The following is a 21409-nucleotide window of genomic DNA, read 5'->3' as shown; positions in this document are numbered from 1 at the left end:
TGACATAAAGTGTAGAACTTGCTGGAACTGTACAAGGATGACATAAAATATAGAACACTCTGGAACTGTACATGGATGACATAAAATATGGACCTTGCTGCAACTGTACATGGATGACATAAAGTGTAGAACTTGCTGGAACTGTACATTGATGACATAAAATATAGAACTTGCTGGAACTGTACATGGGTGACATACAGTGTAGAACTTGCTGGAACTGTACATGGGTGAATACAAGAATGAATCTAATATCCAGTATCCAACATAGAAGACAACTGGGTGCATTTATGGTTGAATAAATAACGTCCTGGTACATGTGCACAATGTAGGACACCCCTTCTTGGTGTCTCTTCTGTGATATTGTTGGACTACTGAGGAAGTTGTGTTAAACTGTTCACTGGCCCATTGAACAATAATATCATGTTCTTTGGCCTATTAAATAGTGTATGTAAAATACCAAGAAAAGACGGGATGTCAATCTTGTATATATAATGTACGTAGATGTCCATGTTTTTTTATAAACTGTGCTTGTTTATGTAAATAGTGTTGTAATATTAAATCCCATCATGAAGATGCCATTCGATCTATCAATTGGTATATCCAGGAGAACAAGACAAGTTAAGTAAGGCTGAAAATCCTTATTCTCAGAATCCTTTAAAGAAACTGGGCGGTCCTTGAGTTCTGTGGTGTCTTTGGTATTTATTCCGTATTTATCCAAAGTATATTTTAGTTGTTATGCCAACTGTCCTTAGGAAAAAAACCTAACTAATATCCCTCAATAAGTGTCTAAATTAACTGTCTCTGGCCCCCTGCCTGAGTGATAAAATGCCGATTGTTATGAGAACTTTATATCTTCGCCATACTCTCTTCAATGGAGTTAAAGGTGCATTACAGAAGGTGGACCTGTAATATGTCGCTCAGTGATACGTGGCCTTCATCAGATACTGCGTCCGTCTGGGTGGACGGGGTGAACTGAAGTCTGGGGAAAGTGTTCGTCAGTAAACGTTTTGTTTTTCTACTACTCCGAATCCATGAAGACATGAGCGGATCCCATGACTTAAATAGTGTCTGTCACGTAGTCTTGTACCCATGAGCACAACGAGCTACAATCTCGGTGTGAATTGAGAGCTGAGATTGCGACAGGGTGTGAAGACAAGTCGCCCTCGCTGTGTACTTGGAACCTATGCTTTGTTTGAGCTACTACTTTCCTATATCCTGTACACAACTTGTGATATTTATACTGATGGAATTGTTTGTGGAACTATGGCCACCACCATATGTCAGATTTACGGGATATTTACATATATTAAACTTTTGATGTTTTGAAATATTTGTTTCACACTGTGAAACAATCAGTCGTTACAGAAGGTATGCATTTAGGGAAATGAGACATACGTATCAGTATATTATGTCATTTAATCAGAAATAAAACAAATTGAATATAAATGTAGCATTAGTGTCAGCTACCTAGCTCATATCCAACAGATTGAAAAACGGAGTATTGACAAATATACGAGACAATATTCAGCCGGATTCAGCGTGTTAAATAAACTATGCAAATATCAGTAAATCAACCATGTAAGCAATCATCTAGTCAATGACTCTGATATGAAAGCAATATAGGTGGGTATTGTCAATGGCACAACGCTTGTAACATTCTGGGGTAGTGGCAATTTTGAATCATGTCGCTAAATCAGTAAAAATAAACGTCCGTGCAAGGCTTGTCGTTGGGTTAAACGTCTGAACATGTGTGCTGCATGTATTGTTTGAGATTTGTGCCAATAGCTGATCAGTAAACGCACCACGTGATCTGGCGTAAAGGGGATCCCCCTTGCGTGTTTTCCGGGCACAAAACACAGGTAATACAGGCAGAAGAAGATCCTGCAGTTAATTACATCAACCGAGTAAGTAATGACACAATAATACCTTCTGTTTGTATTTTGTGTGGTCTCGAGTCAGTATAAGTAACGGCATGGAGGTTTCAGGAACGCCAGGCACGTCTGTTGTCAAACACAGGGGGATATGGAATCTTTCCTCGTCTGTTGAGATCAGATGGACGCAGTGATTCGATAAATTGACGATGATAATGTAAATGTTCGTGTTCAGTGTACAGATTGTTGGTTTTCTGTGTATTTCGGACATGTATTTGATCCTACGTAAGACAGTGATGTGCTGTATCTATAAATAGACTATGAAATGATGGCTTGTACAACTAAAGGGAGATAACTTACTTTGTGTGTGTATGAGTGTGATTGTGTGTGTGTGTGATTGTGTGTGTGTGATTGTGTGTGTTTGTGATTGTGTGTGAGTGTGAGTGAGTGAGTGAGTGAGTGAGTGAGTGAGTGAGTGAGTGAGTGAGTGTGTGTGTGTGTGTGTGTGTGTGTGTGTGTGTGTGTGTGTGTGTGTGTGTGTGTGTGTGTGTGTGTGTGTGTGTGTGTGTGTGTGTGTGTGTGTGTGTGTGTAAATAGCGTGTCATCGTGACCCGATGATGTTACCTCTGCTTTTAATCACTGGTTTGTCTGATCGGGATTCAGTAGTTCCAGGCTTGCCTCAGGTAAGAAGTCAGACACTAGGAATAAACTAAACACCTGTTGGTTCAAACACATTTCGTTTTGTCAATCTGTGACATACGAGTACGAGTACTCTAACAGAGAAGTGAGTGTGAGTGTGAGTGTGAGTGTGTGAGTGTGTGTGCATATATGCGCGAATGTGTGTGTGCGTGTGTGAGTGCGTGCGTATGATTACATGACCAATCCTGATTAATGAGGATTGCTCCCCCATCTTCCTGTATTTAGGTCTTGTGACGTCATAGTGGATCCCTACATTCATACTGTGATAGTGTGATTTGAAGAAAGCTTTTCTATGTCCCTGCCCTATATGTATGTATTGAACGATGCTGCCCCATTGCTCAGTTCAGAGGACGAGTAAGATGGGTTCCAACATTCGGCAACAATCCTTAGAAAAAAAAACTAATTGGGATCACTTCCCTCAACGCATGTCCAGCCTCCCTGACTGTTTATGATATCCTTGCATATCTGACAATGCCAATTGTTATGGAAACTTTATGTCAGTATTTATTTTGCAAGAAGACCCAGAGAACGGGCAAGTCTACCAAAAAAAATAAATATATATAATCGTAGTAATTTTAACAGTATGAATAAAGAGCTGAGCTTTCGACGACCTCTAAGAGAGTATGACGTGTTGTGTCTTTTGTTGCTGTATGTGAGCATAAGAGCATACGATACGAAAGAATCAAAAGAACTTCTGCTCTGTTGGTATGATAGGAGAGCAATGTATAGCTGCGTGTAATGAAAAAAACATGAAACGTTGGCGATTATTTTTAAAAAGAATATGTAAAGCCAGTGACAACTTGAAATGATGTGGCTAAATATGTTGTACCACCAGCAGACAACACTCGTACTTGCAGGGCTTGTCGTGAGGATAACAGTCTGAGTTAGGGTGCTGCGTGCATTGTATGATATTTAAGCCAATACTTGGACAGTAAACGCACCACGTGATCTGGAAGGGTATTCCCCAGTACGTGATTCCCAGGTACAAAACACAGGTAATACAGGTAGAGTTACTCTAGCAGAATCTGCAGTTAATTACATCAACTGAGTAAGTACCATCATCATAATACATCATTATACACTCTGTATCCATAATAAGTCATCCTGTGTCGGCATCAGTCATCACAGTAGGCGTCTGTTGTCGACAACAGGGCAGACATGGTGGCTGTACTCATCTGGTACTTTCATGTACATTGTATAGTTCAGATGGACGAATGATCCTCGTAATCCAAAGATGGTATTCAGTGTTAAACGTACACAGTTATATTTTTACTGTGTATTTAAGATAAGTATTTGATCCTGCGTAACAATGACGATGTCCACACGGTAGTTATGTGCTGTGTCTATAAATAGACAATAACATTACAAGCTGTCAACCGATCTGGAGGGGTATAGGTGTGATTTAACCTGCGCGTGATTATATGTAAGACTATGTACCCCAAGATGTACCCCGCGTGTGAGCTTATGTACCCAAGCCGCTAGACACATTGGCTCACACACGAGGTACATCACACCATATGCCCCGAGGGATCGCTTGATAACAAATTCATCTCACCGATATTAATTCATACAGATCCGGAATATGTGTCCGAAGTTTAACTGAGTAAACGCTTTGATTCAGCCATTTTGACAGCTTGCAAACGACACAAACGAACCAAATTACTTCCCTTTACCCAACGCAGTCGTACAAACATCGGTTCATTTCAGCTCAACGATACTTATGCGAGATAAGCAAGTTACCTAAGATGCGTTACGATTGATTTCTCAGTGGGCTTCACGAGCCGGCAACATGCAAAATAATAAGCCCAACCAATCAGTAGCTAGTATTTTAATGTAAGGTGAGATAAAAATAATTTGTATCAAGCTCTTTCCCAGCTCGTGACACCTTCGTTACCTTCCCGGTACCATCAATGTCACCAGTGTGCAACTGTCCATTACAATCATTTGAAACTTTTCCTTTTAACCTCTTATGTAGGATATTTTTTATGTGTGTGGGAAGGCCATTCTAGAGAGTCGGAAAACAGTTTTACGTTTGACTTGCTATTTCCCAGATGAATTTACGTTTGTTTGTGTAACAGATGGGTTCGAGACAGCTGTGGTTACCGCATCTCAGTGCTGCTCCCTATAAACGATATTGACTTTTCGCCACACACAGCTACTTGCTGTCCCATAGTGTTTTCCTTATAGATCCCCGACCCAAATCTGCATCGCACTTAATATTCTTCAGTAAAATGCATGCGTCGTGATCTAACGACAAATGCAGCAAGATTCACTTCCTAAGACACTCTGCATTCATCTACGAATATATATTTTTTAGATCGTGCCAGAACAATAAAAAATAATTATCGAGCTGAAAACTGGACCGATAATTTTTACCCGGCCAAAAATCCGTACTCTCGTGGTGATTCCAACCCGATAAGTACATAGAAAATTGTTAAATGATTATATAAATTACATTTTATATAAATATAAGTACACCATTTTGAAAACGATTCGTGTACATTATGTAAATGTTCTTAGTGTAGTATTCTCCGAATCAGGAATCTATTAGGAAAACACTATGGGACACTCTGTAGCTCTGTGAAGAGAGCACTGGGAACGTACTATCGCTGTGAGGAGCTTACATGTCTGTTTGGTTGTCGTTTAATGCCGCACGGCGGTCTGTAAATAATCGAGTCAAGACCAGATACGATGACATGCATCAATCCCGTTCGCTATCTCTTACGACAAGCATGGGTTGCTGAAGGCCTTGATCTTCATGTGTTTGCGTGCCTTAACGGCCAGCGTTTTCTTAGATAACATGCTTTTTTAACATGCCTGTTCCGTGTTTCAATTAACTGAATTTAAAAATATTTTCTTTCATGATGCAGAGCAATCAAAATCTTACCCAGCTCATATTCAAGAAATTGAGAATTTGAGCATCATACGAACAAATCTGCTCGGTGGCTCTAATATGGAGCAATATATGTAAGCATTGGAAATAACTGGAGCTAGTAACATTCTCGTCTGGTGGCAATTCAAAATCATATCCCTAAATCAGTTGTACAGTCAGCCGTCGTTCTGTATCAATAACCATCATTGCTTGTTGTTGGGATGCATTTGTCATGCATTTGTCGTGTGCAATATACATTGTCTGATACTTGTGCCAATAGCTTCTCAGCAAACGCATCACGTGATCAGGTAGGGGATTCCCCCTTGCGTATTTCCCAGGTGAAAAATACAGGTAATACAGATAGGGTTGCTGCTGTGACGAGTCTGCATTTATTTACATCAACCGAGTAAGTAATATCATCCTTATGCGTCATGGTACTCTCTGTATGCAACTTGTGTCTTCTAGGGTCGGCAAAAGTAACCATATATCAGGAACGCCAGGCCGACATGTTGTCAACCACAGGGGAGTAGGGAGTCTGTCCTCGTCTTCATCGATAACATGGACGCAGTGGTTTGATGCTTTGACGATGATAATATAAATGTCCGTGCTCAGTGTAAAAGTACAGTTTTTTTAGTTTTCTGTGTTTTTCGAACATGTATTTGATCCTTCTTAAAATGACGAAAGCTGTAAAGATAGTTCTTTGCTGTGTCTATAAATAGACTAAATAATGGTTTGTTCAACTAAAGGGAGATAACTTACCTTTATATCACTTCTAGGTTCGCGGGTTGTCAATATTGAGTCCTAACATACGAAGGCAGGTACACACTGCCGAACATTTACACGCCTCGGCATACATTATTATTTATATGTATGTCTGTATGTATGGATGTGTATGGATGCGGGGCGGTCAGGTAGCCTAGTGGTTAAAGCGTTCGCTCATCCGTGTTCGATTCCCGGCATAGGTACATTGTGTGAAGCCCATTTCTGGTGTCCCCCGCCGTGATATTGCTGGAATATTGCTAAAATCGGCGTAAAACCATACTCACTCACTCACTATCTTGTTTGGAGGCACGTGCGTGTATGTGTATGTCTGTCTGTCTGTGTTTATTTAAATAGTGATAGCAGCTACTAAACTCTTATCTGAGATAAGTTTTAATTTTCCACACAATCTTCAAAGTTTCGTCCTGTTGGAATGTTGAGAAACACTGTCCCCGTATCCTATTCATGTCGGACGAGTCCACTTACATGGATAGGGTGGTCAGGCTCTGTGACTTGATTCATTGAGTGTCTTCGTGCCCCGATGACGTGGAGCTTTGCACGTCCTTTCAGTCACTGGTTTGTCCGTTCCATTCACTTTAATACATTGCTTTAAGTAGGAAGTCAGACAGTAGGATATGACCCAACACCCGTTCATACAAAGACATTTGACATGTCGCCTTATCAATCTGAGACATTTATAATTCCAGTATCTGCATTCAGTGTCGTCTTAGAAATACATGGGGTACGTACCGGTGTGAGTATTGTTCACACTTTCTTGACATGAGACTTCATGCTTGTGTTAAACCTATTCCTATCTCCCTGGATATAATGATGAATAGAATATAAGATATAAGGCGAAAAACTCCAAGGCATAGAGGGGTCGTGTTTAAAGCGTATGAAAATGGTGGTGGGGTAGCCTTGTAGTTAAAGCGTTCACTCCTCACAACGAAAGCACAGGTTCGAATCCCGACCAAGGTACAATGAGTGAAGCCCCTTTTTGGCTTCTCACGCCGTGATATTGCTGGAAAAGTGTTAAAAGCAGCGTAAAACTATACTCACTCACTTACTCAAGGCGCATGACATCATGACCCCTTCAGTGGAGTAGTGAAATTTTAAACTGACATTCTCATCTCCCTTGAAGGTATACAACGGTACCTACCTGTCGGATACTGCCGAGTCGTTCTGTGATATACCCTGGCATTATTGAATACACATAATGTGATAGAATCCCACTATATAGTTCATATAAGAACGAAGACTAACTATGAAACTTATTAAACCCAATCCAAATTTCATGATGTAAAGTCTATTGTATAAAGAAGTGAGTGAGTGAGTGAAATTTGGTTCAACGCAGCTGTCCACAGTCAGTCATATCACGGCCTATCAGCTTACAATGTGTGAGGAAAGACCGAAGTGACTCGATCACAGGTTTACTTCCCAGTATAAGGGAGGCAACTCTACACTGCCAATTGCTGTGTTGTGGACAACTGTTCTTCCTGATCAGCATTGACATGAGTATTGACATGAGTATTGACACAAAAGTAATTAATTGTTTCTACTTTTATTTTTCTAAATACTGATTGATACAAAAGTAACACATTGTTTATCATGCATTCTGCTTAACATCCCAATATCATTGACCTTTATTTTGATGTTATATGGAGGCACTGTGTTAGGACCTTGAAGTAACGGGCTCCATCATTGAGCGAGGGGTCGAGGTTGAAAAGAATGAAAGCAAGAAATATTCTGATTAAACGTGTCTATTTATAAAAACACATACATGTATAAGGAATGGAAATATCTGAGATTCGAACATGAGTTCTAGCATCAAATTCATAATGAATATCTATCATGGGAACGCCATCAAATGCAAGTGTTGGTGCACATGGGAGTTCGATGAAAATAAGAGTCATCGAACCTGACCACCAGATGAACCTAGCCGCCTCTTACCACAGGCACAGGTAGCTGGAGGTCAATAGTCTTACCCTGAAGGAGTGCGTGAGTGAGTATGGTTGTACGCCGCTTTAAGCAATATTCCAGCAATATCATGGCGGGGGACACCAGAAATGGACTTCACACATTGTACCCATGTCGGGAATCGAACCCGGGTCTTCGGCGTGGCGAGCGAATGCTTTAACCACTAGGCTACCTGACCGCCCCTACTCTGAAAGAACACCAACATTATCATACATTTCACAAAACAGGAACACTGAGTAAATGATAAACTGTCGATGTGAAATGCATGTCGGTAGGTTATACCCTTTGTGTGGTAATGCAGCACCAACTCGTGAACACTCGGGGGCGCGGGTGGCCCAGTCGTCTATATTCTTCTTGTTTATATTCCATGACCGACGTTATTGGTTTACCTTATTTGTATTTTAGACGAGAATTTGATCCTATTGAAAAATGTCTTTGTCCTAGAAATTAATACAAGCTGTCTACATACAGAAATTGACTTGTGTAAGGGAGATAACTCAGTCATGTAGCTCTTACATTCACTAATTAAAGGGGAACTGGGATGGCCTTCGGGTGAAGCTTAACCTCGATACCCATAGTAATGAACATAGAGGCGCAAACTTCACGCAATTGGGATACCATGACATGCATCAACCAAGTCAGCGAGCCTGACAACCCGATCCTGTTAGTCGATTCTTACCGCAAGCATCGTCGCCTTTTAAGCATGGGTTGCTGAAGACCAATTCTACCCCGGATCTTCACGGGTCGAAATAGAATCACGATATAACGCGATGATTCATTAACAAAGACAGCTGCTTGTGTGCTTATACTTATAAAGTGAAAACGAGACATTTCGCCTATGATGATTATTACTAACAGTAATCTCCATTTTCCAAATAATAAACTGAGTTTTGATCACTGAGGTGATTGCAAGCGACTATATTTAGCAGCGCGTGCCCAACACGAATTGAAAGAAAAGTACGCACATGTAATATTTTAAGCGCTTTTGACCAAGATCACTGCTAAATATAACCGCTCGCGGTCACCTGACTGTCGATTACAACCCGGATTGTAACATTTTCAAATATGTTTCTCTAAAAGAGTATACTTGTTGATGGCGCCACTGTGTATAAATAGTTTAGGGTCATAGAACAGATCGGCGACGAGCATGCATCAGGTGCCTGAATTTGTGTGTAAATAGTTTACAGTTACTATGCAGGAATGTTCGGCTTATTTTTGAATATTTCTTATCAGAGTCATGGCCCTCAGACCGTCGACAACGTTAGTGATGGACACACAACAGGGGGGAATGCAGGTTGGCGACAACAACAACATCTATTATAGCAACTGCCACATCACCAACATCAACTACATCACCAACAATTGCAAACAGTGTCATCCAACAGAGGAACATGATGTGACACAAGGTAATGTCCCCATACAAAACTAAGGACACGCTGTGACATTACAAAATGCTGGTCAAGTTGGCCGACTCACTCAGTCAATACACAAGACGACGTGAATGGGATTTTAAATACAAATAGTCCAGTGAAGATTCCAGGTTAGAATAGGTCTTCAGCAACCCATGCTTGCCGTAAAAGGTCGGGATCGGGTGGTCAAGCTCGCGGACTTGGTTGATGCATGTCATCGATTCCAATTGCGTGGATCGATGTTCATGATATCAATCACTGGATTGTCTGGTCCAGACTCGATTATTTACAGACCGCCGTCATATAGCTGGAATATTGCTGAGTGCGGCATTAAACAGCAAACCAACCAACCAACATATTGATATGAGAGAGGAAGTGGGGCTGTTCTCCAACAGAATGAATTCAGTTTAGTTTCACAATTGTTCATGCCTTCAGTGAAATTAAATAAACTTTGATTACTTTTAAAAGTGAGACTGTATCAATTACCTGTTGCTGTGTCAACTTTAAAAGTGAATAAACAAGAAGAGTGAACTTCTTAAAAAAAACCCCTTCTTTACTTGGGTTCATGTGTATCTATACAAGAGCGCGGCTTCCGGTGGTTGGCAATGTGCTGTGCAAGGGAGGCAACCCCAACTGTAGCTGTATGGCGCTTACCGCTAGTAAAGATATAAATCTACATCCTTTCTTCTTTAAGAGAAATACGAACCAAAAGTTTTGTTGTTGTTTTTTTTCAAATGAAACATCACAGCAGTCTATGTGACACTGCCAAAATGAATACAAGATTGTTGATGAAAAGTCCAATGGAGGTATGACTTCCTCCTGAAAATAATAAAGTTAGTGTCTCTGAAATTTGTTTTCAACACTTTGTTGACTGAATTAAATAATACTGTTGAAGTCCACTGGTCATAATGAAATGTCTTTAAATCTTGCATAAAAGCATTTATCATTTAATACAGTTCAGTGTCAATCAAGGTATTTTTCTGGCACCACCATAGGTCTTGTGTCTTCACTTCTCTTTGTTGTGATTTCTTGTCTCATGTTAGTCTTTGTAACTTGTGTTTCAGTGTCTTTAGTGTTGAGTGTATATTCCTCAGGTGGGGACATCAGCTTCACTGGTGTTTTCTCATGTGTGAATGAGAGTTGTCTTCTGTTCCTTCTTAGGTCTTTACCTTCCGATGATATGATGTAGGATCTGGGTGACTGATCCAGTTGTCTTACTAGTCCTAAATTAAAGTACACACGGAAATGAAAAAAACCCCTGTTTTTCTCAATTTAAAAATCGACACAAAGTGTTACGTAGCTGTAAATACGAAATAACAAAACAACTCGAAAAGTACTAGTCTGGATTTGCTAGTTTGATCTCAGTGAACAATACAAAATGTTCTTTACAGGAGGTAATTTGTCGGCACTTTCAACATTCAAAAATAAAACTAAGTCCAAATTGACATAGCAGAAACAGACTATAGGCATTACGCACCTGTTCTCACCTGTCGTCAAGGTGTCATATGTCACCTTGATATACTTACACCTGGTTATGCCCTGTTTCACAATAGTCTGTTTTATTCACATTTTTACACACTTTTACGTGTAAAAAGGCATAAAAACATTTGATACGCTGTATTTATGCCACGGCCCAATTAGTACTAATTTAGTTGTTTGAATATTTACACATTTTGTATATTAACTGCAATAATTTAAGATCTGAGGTCGAAAAAACAGTTTTTTTTCATTTCCGTGAGTACTTTAGTCTACCAAATCCATTATTTGTTAGAATTCTCGAATTTGTCACCAGGTTCAAGTCTAGGCAGCAGTTTTGCTGTCTTGTCGAAATACTGTTTTTGTTCCCCTCTCAGTTCTACAAGGCGTTTGTAGATACTTGATGGTTTTCGAATAACTGGTGAAAGTAGCTTGGACGACATGGGAGTTTCAGTTTTGGTTCTGCGTGACATGAGTCGTTGGGCAGGCGATCCCAGGACTTGATCTCGGGGTGTATTTCTCTGGTTGAGTATGGCAAGGTATGGGTCACTGCCATCTCTACTTGATTTTTCCAAAATTCTTTTGGCAGACTGTACTGCCTTTTCAGCAAGTCCATTGCTCTGTGGATAACCTGGACTGCTCGTTTTGTGTGTGAATCCCCATGTTTTAGCAAATAATGCAAACTCCCGTGATGAGAATTGGGGCCCATTGTCAGTTAGACGAGTGTCTGGCACACCAAACCTAGCAAAGTACCCTTTTAGCTTTCTTATTACAGCTGCAGAGGTAGTTGTGTTCAGAGTGTTCATTTCTATCCAACCAGAGTATGAATCAACGAGCACAAGGTATTCAGTTGAGTTCCAAGTGAATAGATCTGATGCAAGTATTTGCCAGGGCCTGGTAGGAATCTCATGACATTTGAGAGGCTCCTTCTGCTGTTGAGATTTGCAGCTGTTTCAAACTGCACATTCAGCTAGCCACTGTTCAATGTCAGAGTTCATGTTACGCCAATACAGGAAATCTCTTGCTCTTCCTTTACACAGCTCGGCATTGAGGTGTCCTTGATGAATATGTTTCATGTAGTCATGCCGCCGTGATGTAGGGACAATGACTTTGTCGCCTTTAAACAGAATGTTGTCACTTTCTGTGATTTCATCTCTGAACGAGAAATATGCCATGCCTCTGGGTGTACATCTCGTTTGTACTGTGGCCAGCCATGTTTGACATATTGGCGAATTAACACAAGTTCCGGATCACGACCAGTTTCAGCCTTAAGTTGCTCACTTCTGGCATCTGTCATCTGTCATCTGTCATGGGTAAAACTGTCATTACCTCAAATTCCTCATAGTCAGGTATATTTGAATCATCTTTCAAAAAGGCTCTCGACAGTGTGTCCGCAACATGAAGTTCTTCACCCTTCTTATAGACTAACTTCAGGTAGTACGCAGAAGCAGAAGCATTCTTTGCAATTGCGCTGGTGCAGCAAAGAGAGCTTTCTTGTATATGCTGATCAAAGGCTGGTGATCAGTCTCTACTGTGACTTCTTTTCCAAGAATATAATCATGGAACTTCTCACAGGCAAACACAATTGCCAGGAGTTCTTTTTCGATCTGGGCGTAGTTTACTTTTGTTTTCGTCATAGCTCGTGAGGCATAAGCAATGGGACGACCGCTTTGGAGTACAGCCGCATCCAGTTCATTCTTCGAGGCATCACATGTTAGAGTGATGGGTTTGTTAACATCATAGTGCTGTAGTGTGTTGGGCTCACAAATGTCTCTCTTGATACAATCAAGGGCCTGTTGGTGAGTTTGATTCCAGTGCCACTGAATGTCGCTCTGTAGCAGTTCTCTCAAGGGTGCTGCTTTCTCACTGAGATGAGGAATAAACTTGGCAAGGTACGTGACCATACCTAGAAATCGTCTGAGTGATGGAACGTCATCTGGAGTCGGCATTTCGAAGATTCCCGTGACCTTCGCAGGGTCTGGTTTGACACCTTGGTCAGTTAACAAATGTCCAACATAACTGACCTCTTTCACTTTGAAGTGAAATTTGTCCTTGTTGAGTTTCAGCCCTATTTCCTCAGCTCTGTCCAGCACTTTCACTGCATTCTTGTCATGCTGGTGTTCGTTTCCCCCCCCCCCCCCCCCCCCCCATATTATGATATCGTCCATGATACTCTCATATGGCAGACCACTGAAAAGCATGTCCATGTTCCTCTGGAATACCTCACTTGCTGAGGTGATACCAAACGGCATGCGCAAGTAACGGTATCTACCGAATGGCATTTTAAAGGTGGTAAGCAGTGAAGTCTCATGTGTAAAAGGTATCTGCCAGAACCCTTTTGAAGCGTCCATTTTAGTGAATATCTTTGCTGCTGGCATTCTGGACATTATTTCCTCAATTGTTTTCATTGGGTAATGTTGCCTCTTCAATGCACGGTTGAGATCTTTGGGGTCAATACATATCCGCACGCTGTCCGAACCCTTTTTCTTTGCCACTACCATCGCTGACACCCAATCAGTTGGTTCGTTTATTGGAGTTATCACACGTTCTTCAATCATTTTGTTCAATTCCGCTCTTATCTTTTCTCTCATGGGTGCAGGAACTCTATGTGGAGGTCTGACTATCGGAGATACATCATGATCAAGTTGCGCATCATATGACACAGGCAAGTTTCCAAGTTTACCATCAAACAACTTGGAGTATTTGTCAATAACGTCCTGTTTGGTCATTCTTTTTTCAGTTTTCACTTCATGGATGTCAAGTTTCACCATGCCCAAGGCAATGCTGTCTTGTATGCCAAGGATGGGTTTCACTGGGCTGTCAATAATGTGGAATACTAGCTTGTGTATTTTGCTCTTGAAGCCAATATTCATTTTGCATGTACCCAAAGTCATCATGGTGTCACCACTGTAAGCTATAAATTTGACTGCTCCTGGTCTGGAAATCAGTTCTTTGTCTCTCACTTGTTTGAACAAAGAGAGAGGCATCACATTGCATTCAGCACCAGTGTCAACTTTAAAGCGTGCTGCTTTGTCATTGATTGTGATTGTTGTATGTGCTTCTAAAGGAATGTTGTCTATACCATCTATCTCTATAGTGTCAATAAACAAGCATTCACTATCCTCTTGTTCATACCAGTCGTCTTGAGTTTCACAATTGCTTACTGGCTGCTTCGTGATCCTTGATACTTTGGTGGCCTAGTTCTTGCACGAAATCTACCCCTCCCTCTTGGACTTGATTTCCATTTCAAATTTCCACTGGCACTGTGACTGTATGTCTCCTGGCCCGAGGGACTGGACTGACAAACTGACTGGATGTGGTTGAAATTGTGGCATCTGTGACACCTTTTCCCAAAGTATTTCCTTGAATCGGGTGTGATTTAAAACTTGGTTTGACTTACAAAGTCAACTTCTGTTAGTTTCTGTGTTATTTCTTGTAGCCCTTTTTCTGATAGTTCATTGACATTACATAAGGTCACAGCTTTAGTTAATGTCAGGTCTGTCTCCTTCAATAACAAGGCTCTGATTGGTCCGCGCTCCAACCATAACAAACGCACATGGGGATATTTACCAATCAGAGCGCTCGAGGCCATTGAGCGCGGAGATTTTTGTATACTTCCGTGACCCACAGCCGCGACTGAGCCAATATGTCGATAAAATCGCCCGATATAGGTAATAAATTGCCAAAAATAAAGTTTTGTGGCATGCAGGTCGTATTTGGAGGGAGGTGTGGAGGTATTGTGAACATAACATGCACATATTTCCATTTAATTTAAACGATACAGCTGATTTCAACTTCGGCCAAGATGGCGAGTGACGTACCTTGTCTATTTATATATATGGGTCCAGTGTTTCAGTTATATCACTATCCAGCTTCAGGGGCCTGTGAAGAGCGCGGCTTCCGGTGGTTGGCCATGTGCTGTGCAAGGGAGGCAACCCCAGCTGTACCTGTATGGCGCTTACCGCTAGTAAAGATATAAATCTACACCTGTCATACACAGATTTGCACACTTACCTTTATTTTGTATTCTATTTGAGTAATGCGTATTGCCTATCGTTTAGCAGCATGGGTTTGTTGGTTTAAAGAAGTAGCATTATATGTACGTGTATCGGTTTTGCAGATGCATCACGTGACCTGAGATCAACTTCCAATGTGCACACGACTACCAGTGTGAGACTTGCAGACAGGAAGGGGAGAGAAGTGGAGCTGGGGGATTGGGTGCTTTTTAACAAGACATCACTTGTGTCTATCTATGTAGGTGAGATGGAATATTGTATAAAACTGCCTCTATATCTCTAGTGGCGCTTTATTGATATACATGTAATGACTCACTACTGACTAGTGACAATTAAGGTGTAATGAAATTGGGTTTTAATGTCGCATTGAAGATTTTTTCACATCTATTGAGACATGCATGAACGCTGTGTGTACTAGTCCGGACTAATAAATGACGGTTTTACAGATTCAGCCAACTGAAATATCACGCTGCAGTCTAACACGTATAACCCACTCAGACACAGTACATGTATACTGACTCCAGTCTGACTAGTCTTCCCCCCACCCCACCCCCCTTAATGCCGGGCACCAGCCAGGATGCACTATTTTGATGTGACGAGGCCACGGGACAGTCACCGACCTTCCACTCTCGGTGCAGATGATCTACCCACTAAACCATGGAGGTGGTCCACTCATAGACAATGTCAAATTTGATACCGAATATTGTGTATTACCTACCTTAATGGTGATTTTTTAAAATAAAATCCCAAATAATCTGTGATCGATCTTTAGTGAAATAGCGTGATATGACCCACTAGCATCTGCCTGTAGAACTTTGTTACTGTTTGGATACATGACACAGTGTTAACTGATATAGTTGAAGCATCTTTTCCCCAGTGTGGTCGCTGTGGTATGTAATACTGTGGGGGTGTTGAGGTAATATAATGCGGATACAAACGTATTTCTGACAACAATTGCCACATTCGGTATGTACTACCTTGCTACTAATAATCACCTAAATATAAATATATGAATATCAGAGATATCTCACTGCTTCATCCTGGACTAAATGAGCGTGTATTGTTCAGACTGTCAACAGCTTGAGACGGACAAACTTTGAATTGCAAATCGTTCGGAATACGGGAAAACCCTTTTCTCTATGTCCACAACACATACGAACAAGTTGGGTAAAGGGGTAGTTAAAGTAATTAAAGATATTGAAGTCTTATGTTAGTTTCCCCATTTAAGTACAGTGTGTGAAGATCAAACGTAATGACTGATCATTAAGTCCTTTTATTGCTTAAATACTGCTACAGTGATGTAAAACCTCACTCACTATCATCAGTACATGCTTCTCAGTGTCAGAGGCTTGAATATAGTCATAGTAGTAATTTTAAGATAACCCTGTTTGATTCTCCGAGATCTAACCAGATGATTGCCTTTCTCAGTTACCTGATTCTACGAGACTATGTTACTATTACCAAGTATGCCAATCTAAATGTATACGAGATATTTAGTTTCTAGTATTTCACTCACACAATAGTTGGTCGACCCTCCATGACTGTATGCAGTGTGTAGACATGTGACCTACCTCTAGGTGTGTATTGCAGGAGACGGGATGAGCATCATGCGGGATAAGGAGACTGGGAAGATCGTCCTAGAACCAATAAATGTGGAGGAACCTTTCATTTCATCGCCATTTTTGTAAGTGCGACGATCACATGATGTATGCTGTTCACTTCAGTTGTGTAATCTACCTGATTGTATGTTCTGATTTAAGCAAGAGCAACAAGTCTTATACATCAAAATTCTTCTTCAATATTGCATTCAGCGGCGCTGTATATGGTGTTACATTGTGTTTTGTCAGTACATCTGTAGGAAATATATTTGTTCTGTTATGTTAGTTTCTATTAACCGCCTGTAGTCTAAATGCATCAATGTTGGAGTCATTGATAGAAGCAGGGTAATATTCAGATATTTATTAACTGTTATTAAAGTATTTTGTTTGTTTGAAGGCATCAATGTTGGATTGCTTAACAAAGGCAGGATAATATTTGGGTATTTATTCTAGCATCATGCATGCTGAATATTACATCAGTTTGTCATGATGTTGAATGTTGTCCATCACAAAATACAACAAAAAATATAATACTACTAATCAGTTCGCGTACAACGTTGTACATAATCAACGCATGTACACTGTGTGTACTATGACGTCTTTGATATATACATTCATGCAAAGGTTAATCCATGGTCAGGTATCCGAACAGTGATTCTGAGAAATGCCGTGTAACAGACCCAGGGGTCCCTGCGCTAGGTGTGGGGAAGTCTACCGGTAGTGTCTTTATAAGATACTGTCGCCTGTACCCTCTTATTTCAGGCCATCCTTTATAACTCCAAATTGTAAAGGTCACCTACCTGTGTCTGTTTCATTTATTTCCCCAGACATTTACTAACAAGTATCTTTAATAGATATTATTATTATATGCATGATATCAGAGTAATGTATACACTAACGGGAGATTGTGTATATTTTCTAAGTAAATATGTTTCAGCAAATTAAGGAATAAAAAACATTTTCCCATGGTAGCGCCTTAAAATAACAATCGATCTTTCTCCTGGCTGTGGTCTGTTTGACTTGAAGAACAATATTGATTGAAGCGGCAGTAAAGTATTAAGTGAACGTCACACAAGTCGTATATTTACTGTTACTCACATAAGCAGTCAATTCTCAGTGTTGTATATATTGGTCTCAATTCACAGGTAGATTTTATATAAAATTACCCCGACAGTATGTAATTAGTGACATGTTGCGCTACAGCTTTAATCATATGCCGCACATGTTCACAGATAATCAGTAGATGGGCATGGTTTGGTTATGTTATGGACACAACTCTTACATGGAGGGCAGAAGACAGGGAGGGGAAACAACCTTACAACATGTGAGTACATGTACTCACTCCGTACTTTATTTCAGTCCGAAGCAGAAGTACAGCGGGAGACAGGTGGTACAGAGAGCCAAGGGGAAGGTCGGCCAGGTGTATGATGGTCATTACGTGGACTTTATGTGGTGGTGCTGCTTTGACATGACATTTACAGAGGTAGGAGGGCCAGGAGTCACTCTGATCCCACTCATGGCTGACATTATACTGACTTATGTTGGAGAGTGGGCCTGACGTTGATCGTGTTGATAAATATGTTGTAACTGTACCATCACTACACAACCTGTGTCCCAATGTTCATACTCATACACTGTCAGTGGTTTCATGTGTACCACCCCTCTACCTGTGTCCCTATGTTCATACGCATATCTATATTGGTTTCATTTGTACCACCATTCTACCTGTGTCCCTCTGTTTACACACATACAGTATCTATATTGGTTTCATTTGTACCACCCCTCTACCTGTGTCCCTCTGTTTATACACATATTTATATTGGTTTGTTTTGTACCACCCCTCTAACTGTGTCCCTCTTTTTATACACATATCTATGTTGGTTTCATTTGTACCACCACTCTACCTGTGTCACTCTGTTTATACACATATCGACATTGGTTTGTTTTGTACCACCCCTCTACCTGTGTCCCTCTGTTTATATACATATCTATATTGGTTTCATTTGTACGAACTCTCTACTTGTGTCACTCTGTTTATACAGATATCTATTTTTGGTTTCATTTGTACCACCCCTCTACCTGTGTCCCTCTGTTTATATACATATCTTTATTGGTTTCATGTGCACCACCCCTCTACCCGTGTCCCTATATCTACGTTTGGTTTCATTTGTACCACCTCTATACCTGTGTCACTCTGTTTATATATATATATCTATATTGGTTTCATTTGTACCACCACTCTACCTGTGTCCCTATGTTTATACACATATCTATATTGGTTTCATTTGTACCACCCCTCTACCTGTGTCACACTGTTTATATACATATCTATATTGGTTTCATGTGTACCACCCCTCTACCTGTGTCTCTATATCTACACTGGTTTCACATGTACCACCCCTCTACCTGTGTCCCTATATCTACGTTTGGTTTCATATGTACCACCCCTCTACCTGTGTCTCTATATCTATATTGGTTTCATGTGTACCATCCCTCTACCTGTGTCTCTATATCTATATTGGTTTCATTTGTACCACCCCTCTACCTGTGTCTCTATATCTACATTGGTTTCATATGTACCACCCCTCTACCTGTGTCCCTATATCTACACTGGTTTCATATGTACCACCCCTCTACCTGTGTCCCTATATCTACGTTTGGTTTCATTTGTACCACCCCTCTACCTGTGTCCCTATGTTTATAGAGGCGGTGGGGTAGCCTAGTGGTTAAAGTGTTGGTCAAAGACCCGGGTTCCATTCCCCATACGGGTATAATGTGTGAAGCCCATTTTCCGGTGTCCCCCGCCGTAATATTGCTGGAATAATGCTAAAAGCGGCGTTAATCAATACTCTCTCCCTCACTCACACCCTATGTTTATACACACATAATTTTTGGGTTCACTTGAATCTCTACTCTTGGGGATGAAAAACCCAATAACATGAATGATGATTGCTTTATTACCATTTAAATCCAAAGGACACCTTTACAACGTGATATTGTTATTGTAGTTCTGTTGTCTGACACCGATGAAAAATTAGATGCAACGATTCAGTTCATTTCTTTACATGCAGCCTCTCAAATAGAGCAATGTGTCCCTTAACTTCTCTTAATGTAGTAGAATATAATGACAGTTTCATGAAAAATGTAACCATATTTGAATGATGATGCTTCGTGTATCGAGGAGGCAGCATAGTTCTTTGTTCTGCTACCTTCTCGATATATATTTTAGCTACGATGCTGTCAATACCTGCATTACATATACGTGGGTTTGCTGTTTCAGTTGATGGAAACATTGTCTACAGCTGCACCACAACGCAGAGGTCCTTTATTTTAATGAGCCAAGTTTCTGCGTTGCTACCCCAAACAGTGATCACTGAATGCTGACCACAGATGAGTTCCGTATCTGATCACTTAGCAACTCTGTCGCAGACAGGCAACACTTGAACTACTGATGACCACCTCCAGTGATATGGTTCATAAGGAATGAGGCAGTTAATCTGACACACAATGGACAATATGTCCCATTATTCAATATCAATGTATGTCCGTGTTTTTTTTATCGGGTACATAGATCTGTGTCCAAACTTGCTTCATGCAGATCGCTTCCGTGATCTTGTGAATAGAGAACGTCTGCCTGGAGAGCTGAAGGTCGATGGTTCGATCCCAGGTCGTGTGATACCAAAAATAACGTTAAAAGATTATACACTTGTTATTACCCTGCCTTGTGGTAGGGATAAGAACTGGTCAGCTCACAGTCAGTATGCTGTGTTTTATTGGCGAAATGATGTGGCATGGTTCCTTAGTGGGCTAGAACTATATATAAAACCGGCATCAGTCTTGACTTGTACAAGCATACACTAGACATGTTGCTGTATAAGTGAAATACTCTTGAAGGCGACGATTAGCCCAATTTCACCTCACCTAAACTCTTGTTTCGTGCTCAAGACCAAACGTTATTGTTATACTGTAAAGGCAGAAACATGCTCTGTGGCATCCCTTTACTAAATCCTGGATGACTATTTCATTTTTCATGATGGCAGCGAAATATTTATGAGGAAATGTGATTAATTGGTGCAAAATTTTAGAAATCTTTGTGCAAAACATGGAAAGGATGTATCATCTGGACTATGCAAAGGTCACTGGATTGTCTTGTCCATAGATCACATTGTTTACAGAACACAAATAATGCACATTATGTGTGTGGCGCATCACCAACTAGTACAGCAGTAGGGGACGAAACATTTGAAATTTAGGAGAAATCGTGAGTCTTTTGTTAGACACTGAACACATTTATGTCCGGCTAATGTTTTCTCTTTTGTAATTCACGTGGAAAAGTATTTCTATGAAATGACAATGGGATTTTGTTTGTTTAACGAGCTATAAACGTTGCGTCCACACTGTGTAAATCCGGGTGCGCACCGGTCTCCCACATTTATAGATCCATCAAACAAAACCAATATTGAAGGCAATTTTTATAAATTAATAAGTCAACAATGATAACTGTTCAGACAGCTATTTCAATCACGTAGAATAACACACAAACTGTAGGCAGTTGTATGACCTCATGAGATATCGTCCAGCGCATAAAGTCGCACCGAAAATGGTTCTGATGAAATTCCAGTATATTTCTATGCTCACTGTGTTGTTCATCCTGGTCTCTGAGGTATTTGATTCGTATTTAAATGTAGGATATCTGCTGTTATGAGGTGTACTGCTTATACAAAAAATTGAC

General features: G+C 40.6%; 1 protein-coding gene across 3 annotated transcripts; it reads left to right on the top strand.

Moving 5' to 3' along the window:
• The first annotated feature begins 1835 nt into the window (after window positions 1-1835).
• On the top strand, window positions 1836-20364 carry LOC139458931 (uncharacterized). 3 transcript variants are annotated; one of them, XM_071240367.1, is made up of 6 exons: window positions 1836-1904; window positions 9412-9584; window positions 15184-15321; window positions 16670-16763; window positions 18037-18160; window positions 19958-20364. In XM_071240367.1, exons 2-6 carry the CDS (start codon window positions 9416-9418, stop codon window positions 20009-20011), a joined length of 579 nt encoding a protein of 192 aa, XP_071096468.1. In that variant the 5' UTR covers window positions 1836-1904; window positions 9412-9415; the 3' UTR covers window positions 20012-20364. The 3 variants fall into 3 exon arrangements, with proteins under 3 accessions (XP_071096468.1, XP_071096469.1, XP_071096467.1); XM_071240368.1 differs by lacking the exon at window positions 1836-1904 and adding an exon at window positions 3547-3618 and having other exon boundaries at window positions 9427-9584; XM_071240366.1 differs by lacking the exon at window positions 1836-1904 and adding an exon at window positions 5798-5848.
• The last annotated feature ends 1045 nt before the right edge of the window (window positions 20365-21409 follow it).

Source organism: Haliotis cracherodii, unplaced genomic scaffold (genome assembly GCF_022045235.1).
Source record: "Haliotis cracherodii isolate W230 unplaced genomic scaffold, xgHalCrac1.p SCAF_13, whole genome shotgun sequence".
NCBI classification, from domain to species: Eukaryota; Metazoa; Mollusca; class Gastropoda; order Lepetellida; family Haliotidae; genus Haliotis; species Haliotis cracherodii.
This window is presented reverse-complemented; position numbering and strand designations above follow the sequence as displayed.

Bases quoted from the DNA above. Each gene is read 5' to 3' on its own strand.
- LOC139458931 (XM_071240367.1), top strand. From the start codon at position 9,416: ATGGCCCTCAGACCGTCGACAACGTTAGTGATGGACACACAACAGGGG. The intron at 16,764-18,036 runs GTAAGTGCGACG...ACTTTATTTCAG, and splicing joins TTCATTTCATCGCCATTTTT to TCCGAAGCAGAAGTACAGCG. The intron at 18,161-19,957 runs GTAGGAGGGCCA...TTGCTGTTTCAG, and splicing joins TTGACATGACATTTACAGAG to TTGATGGAAACATTGTCTAC.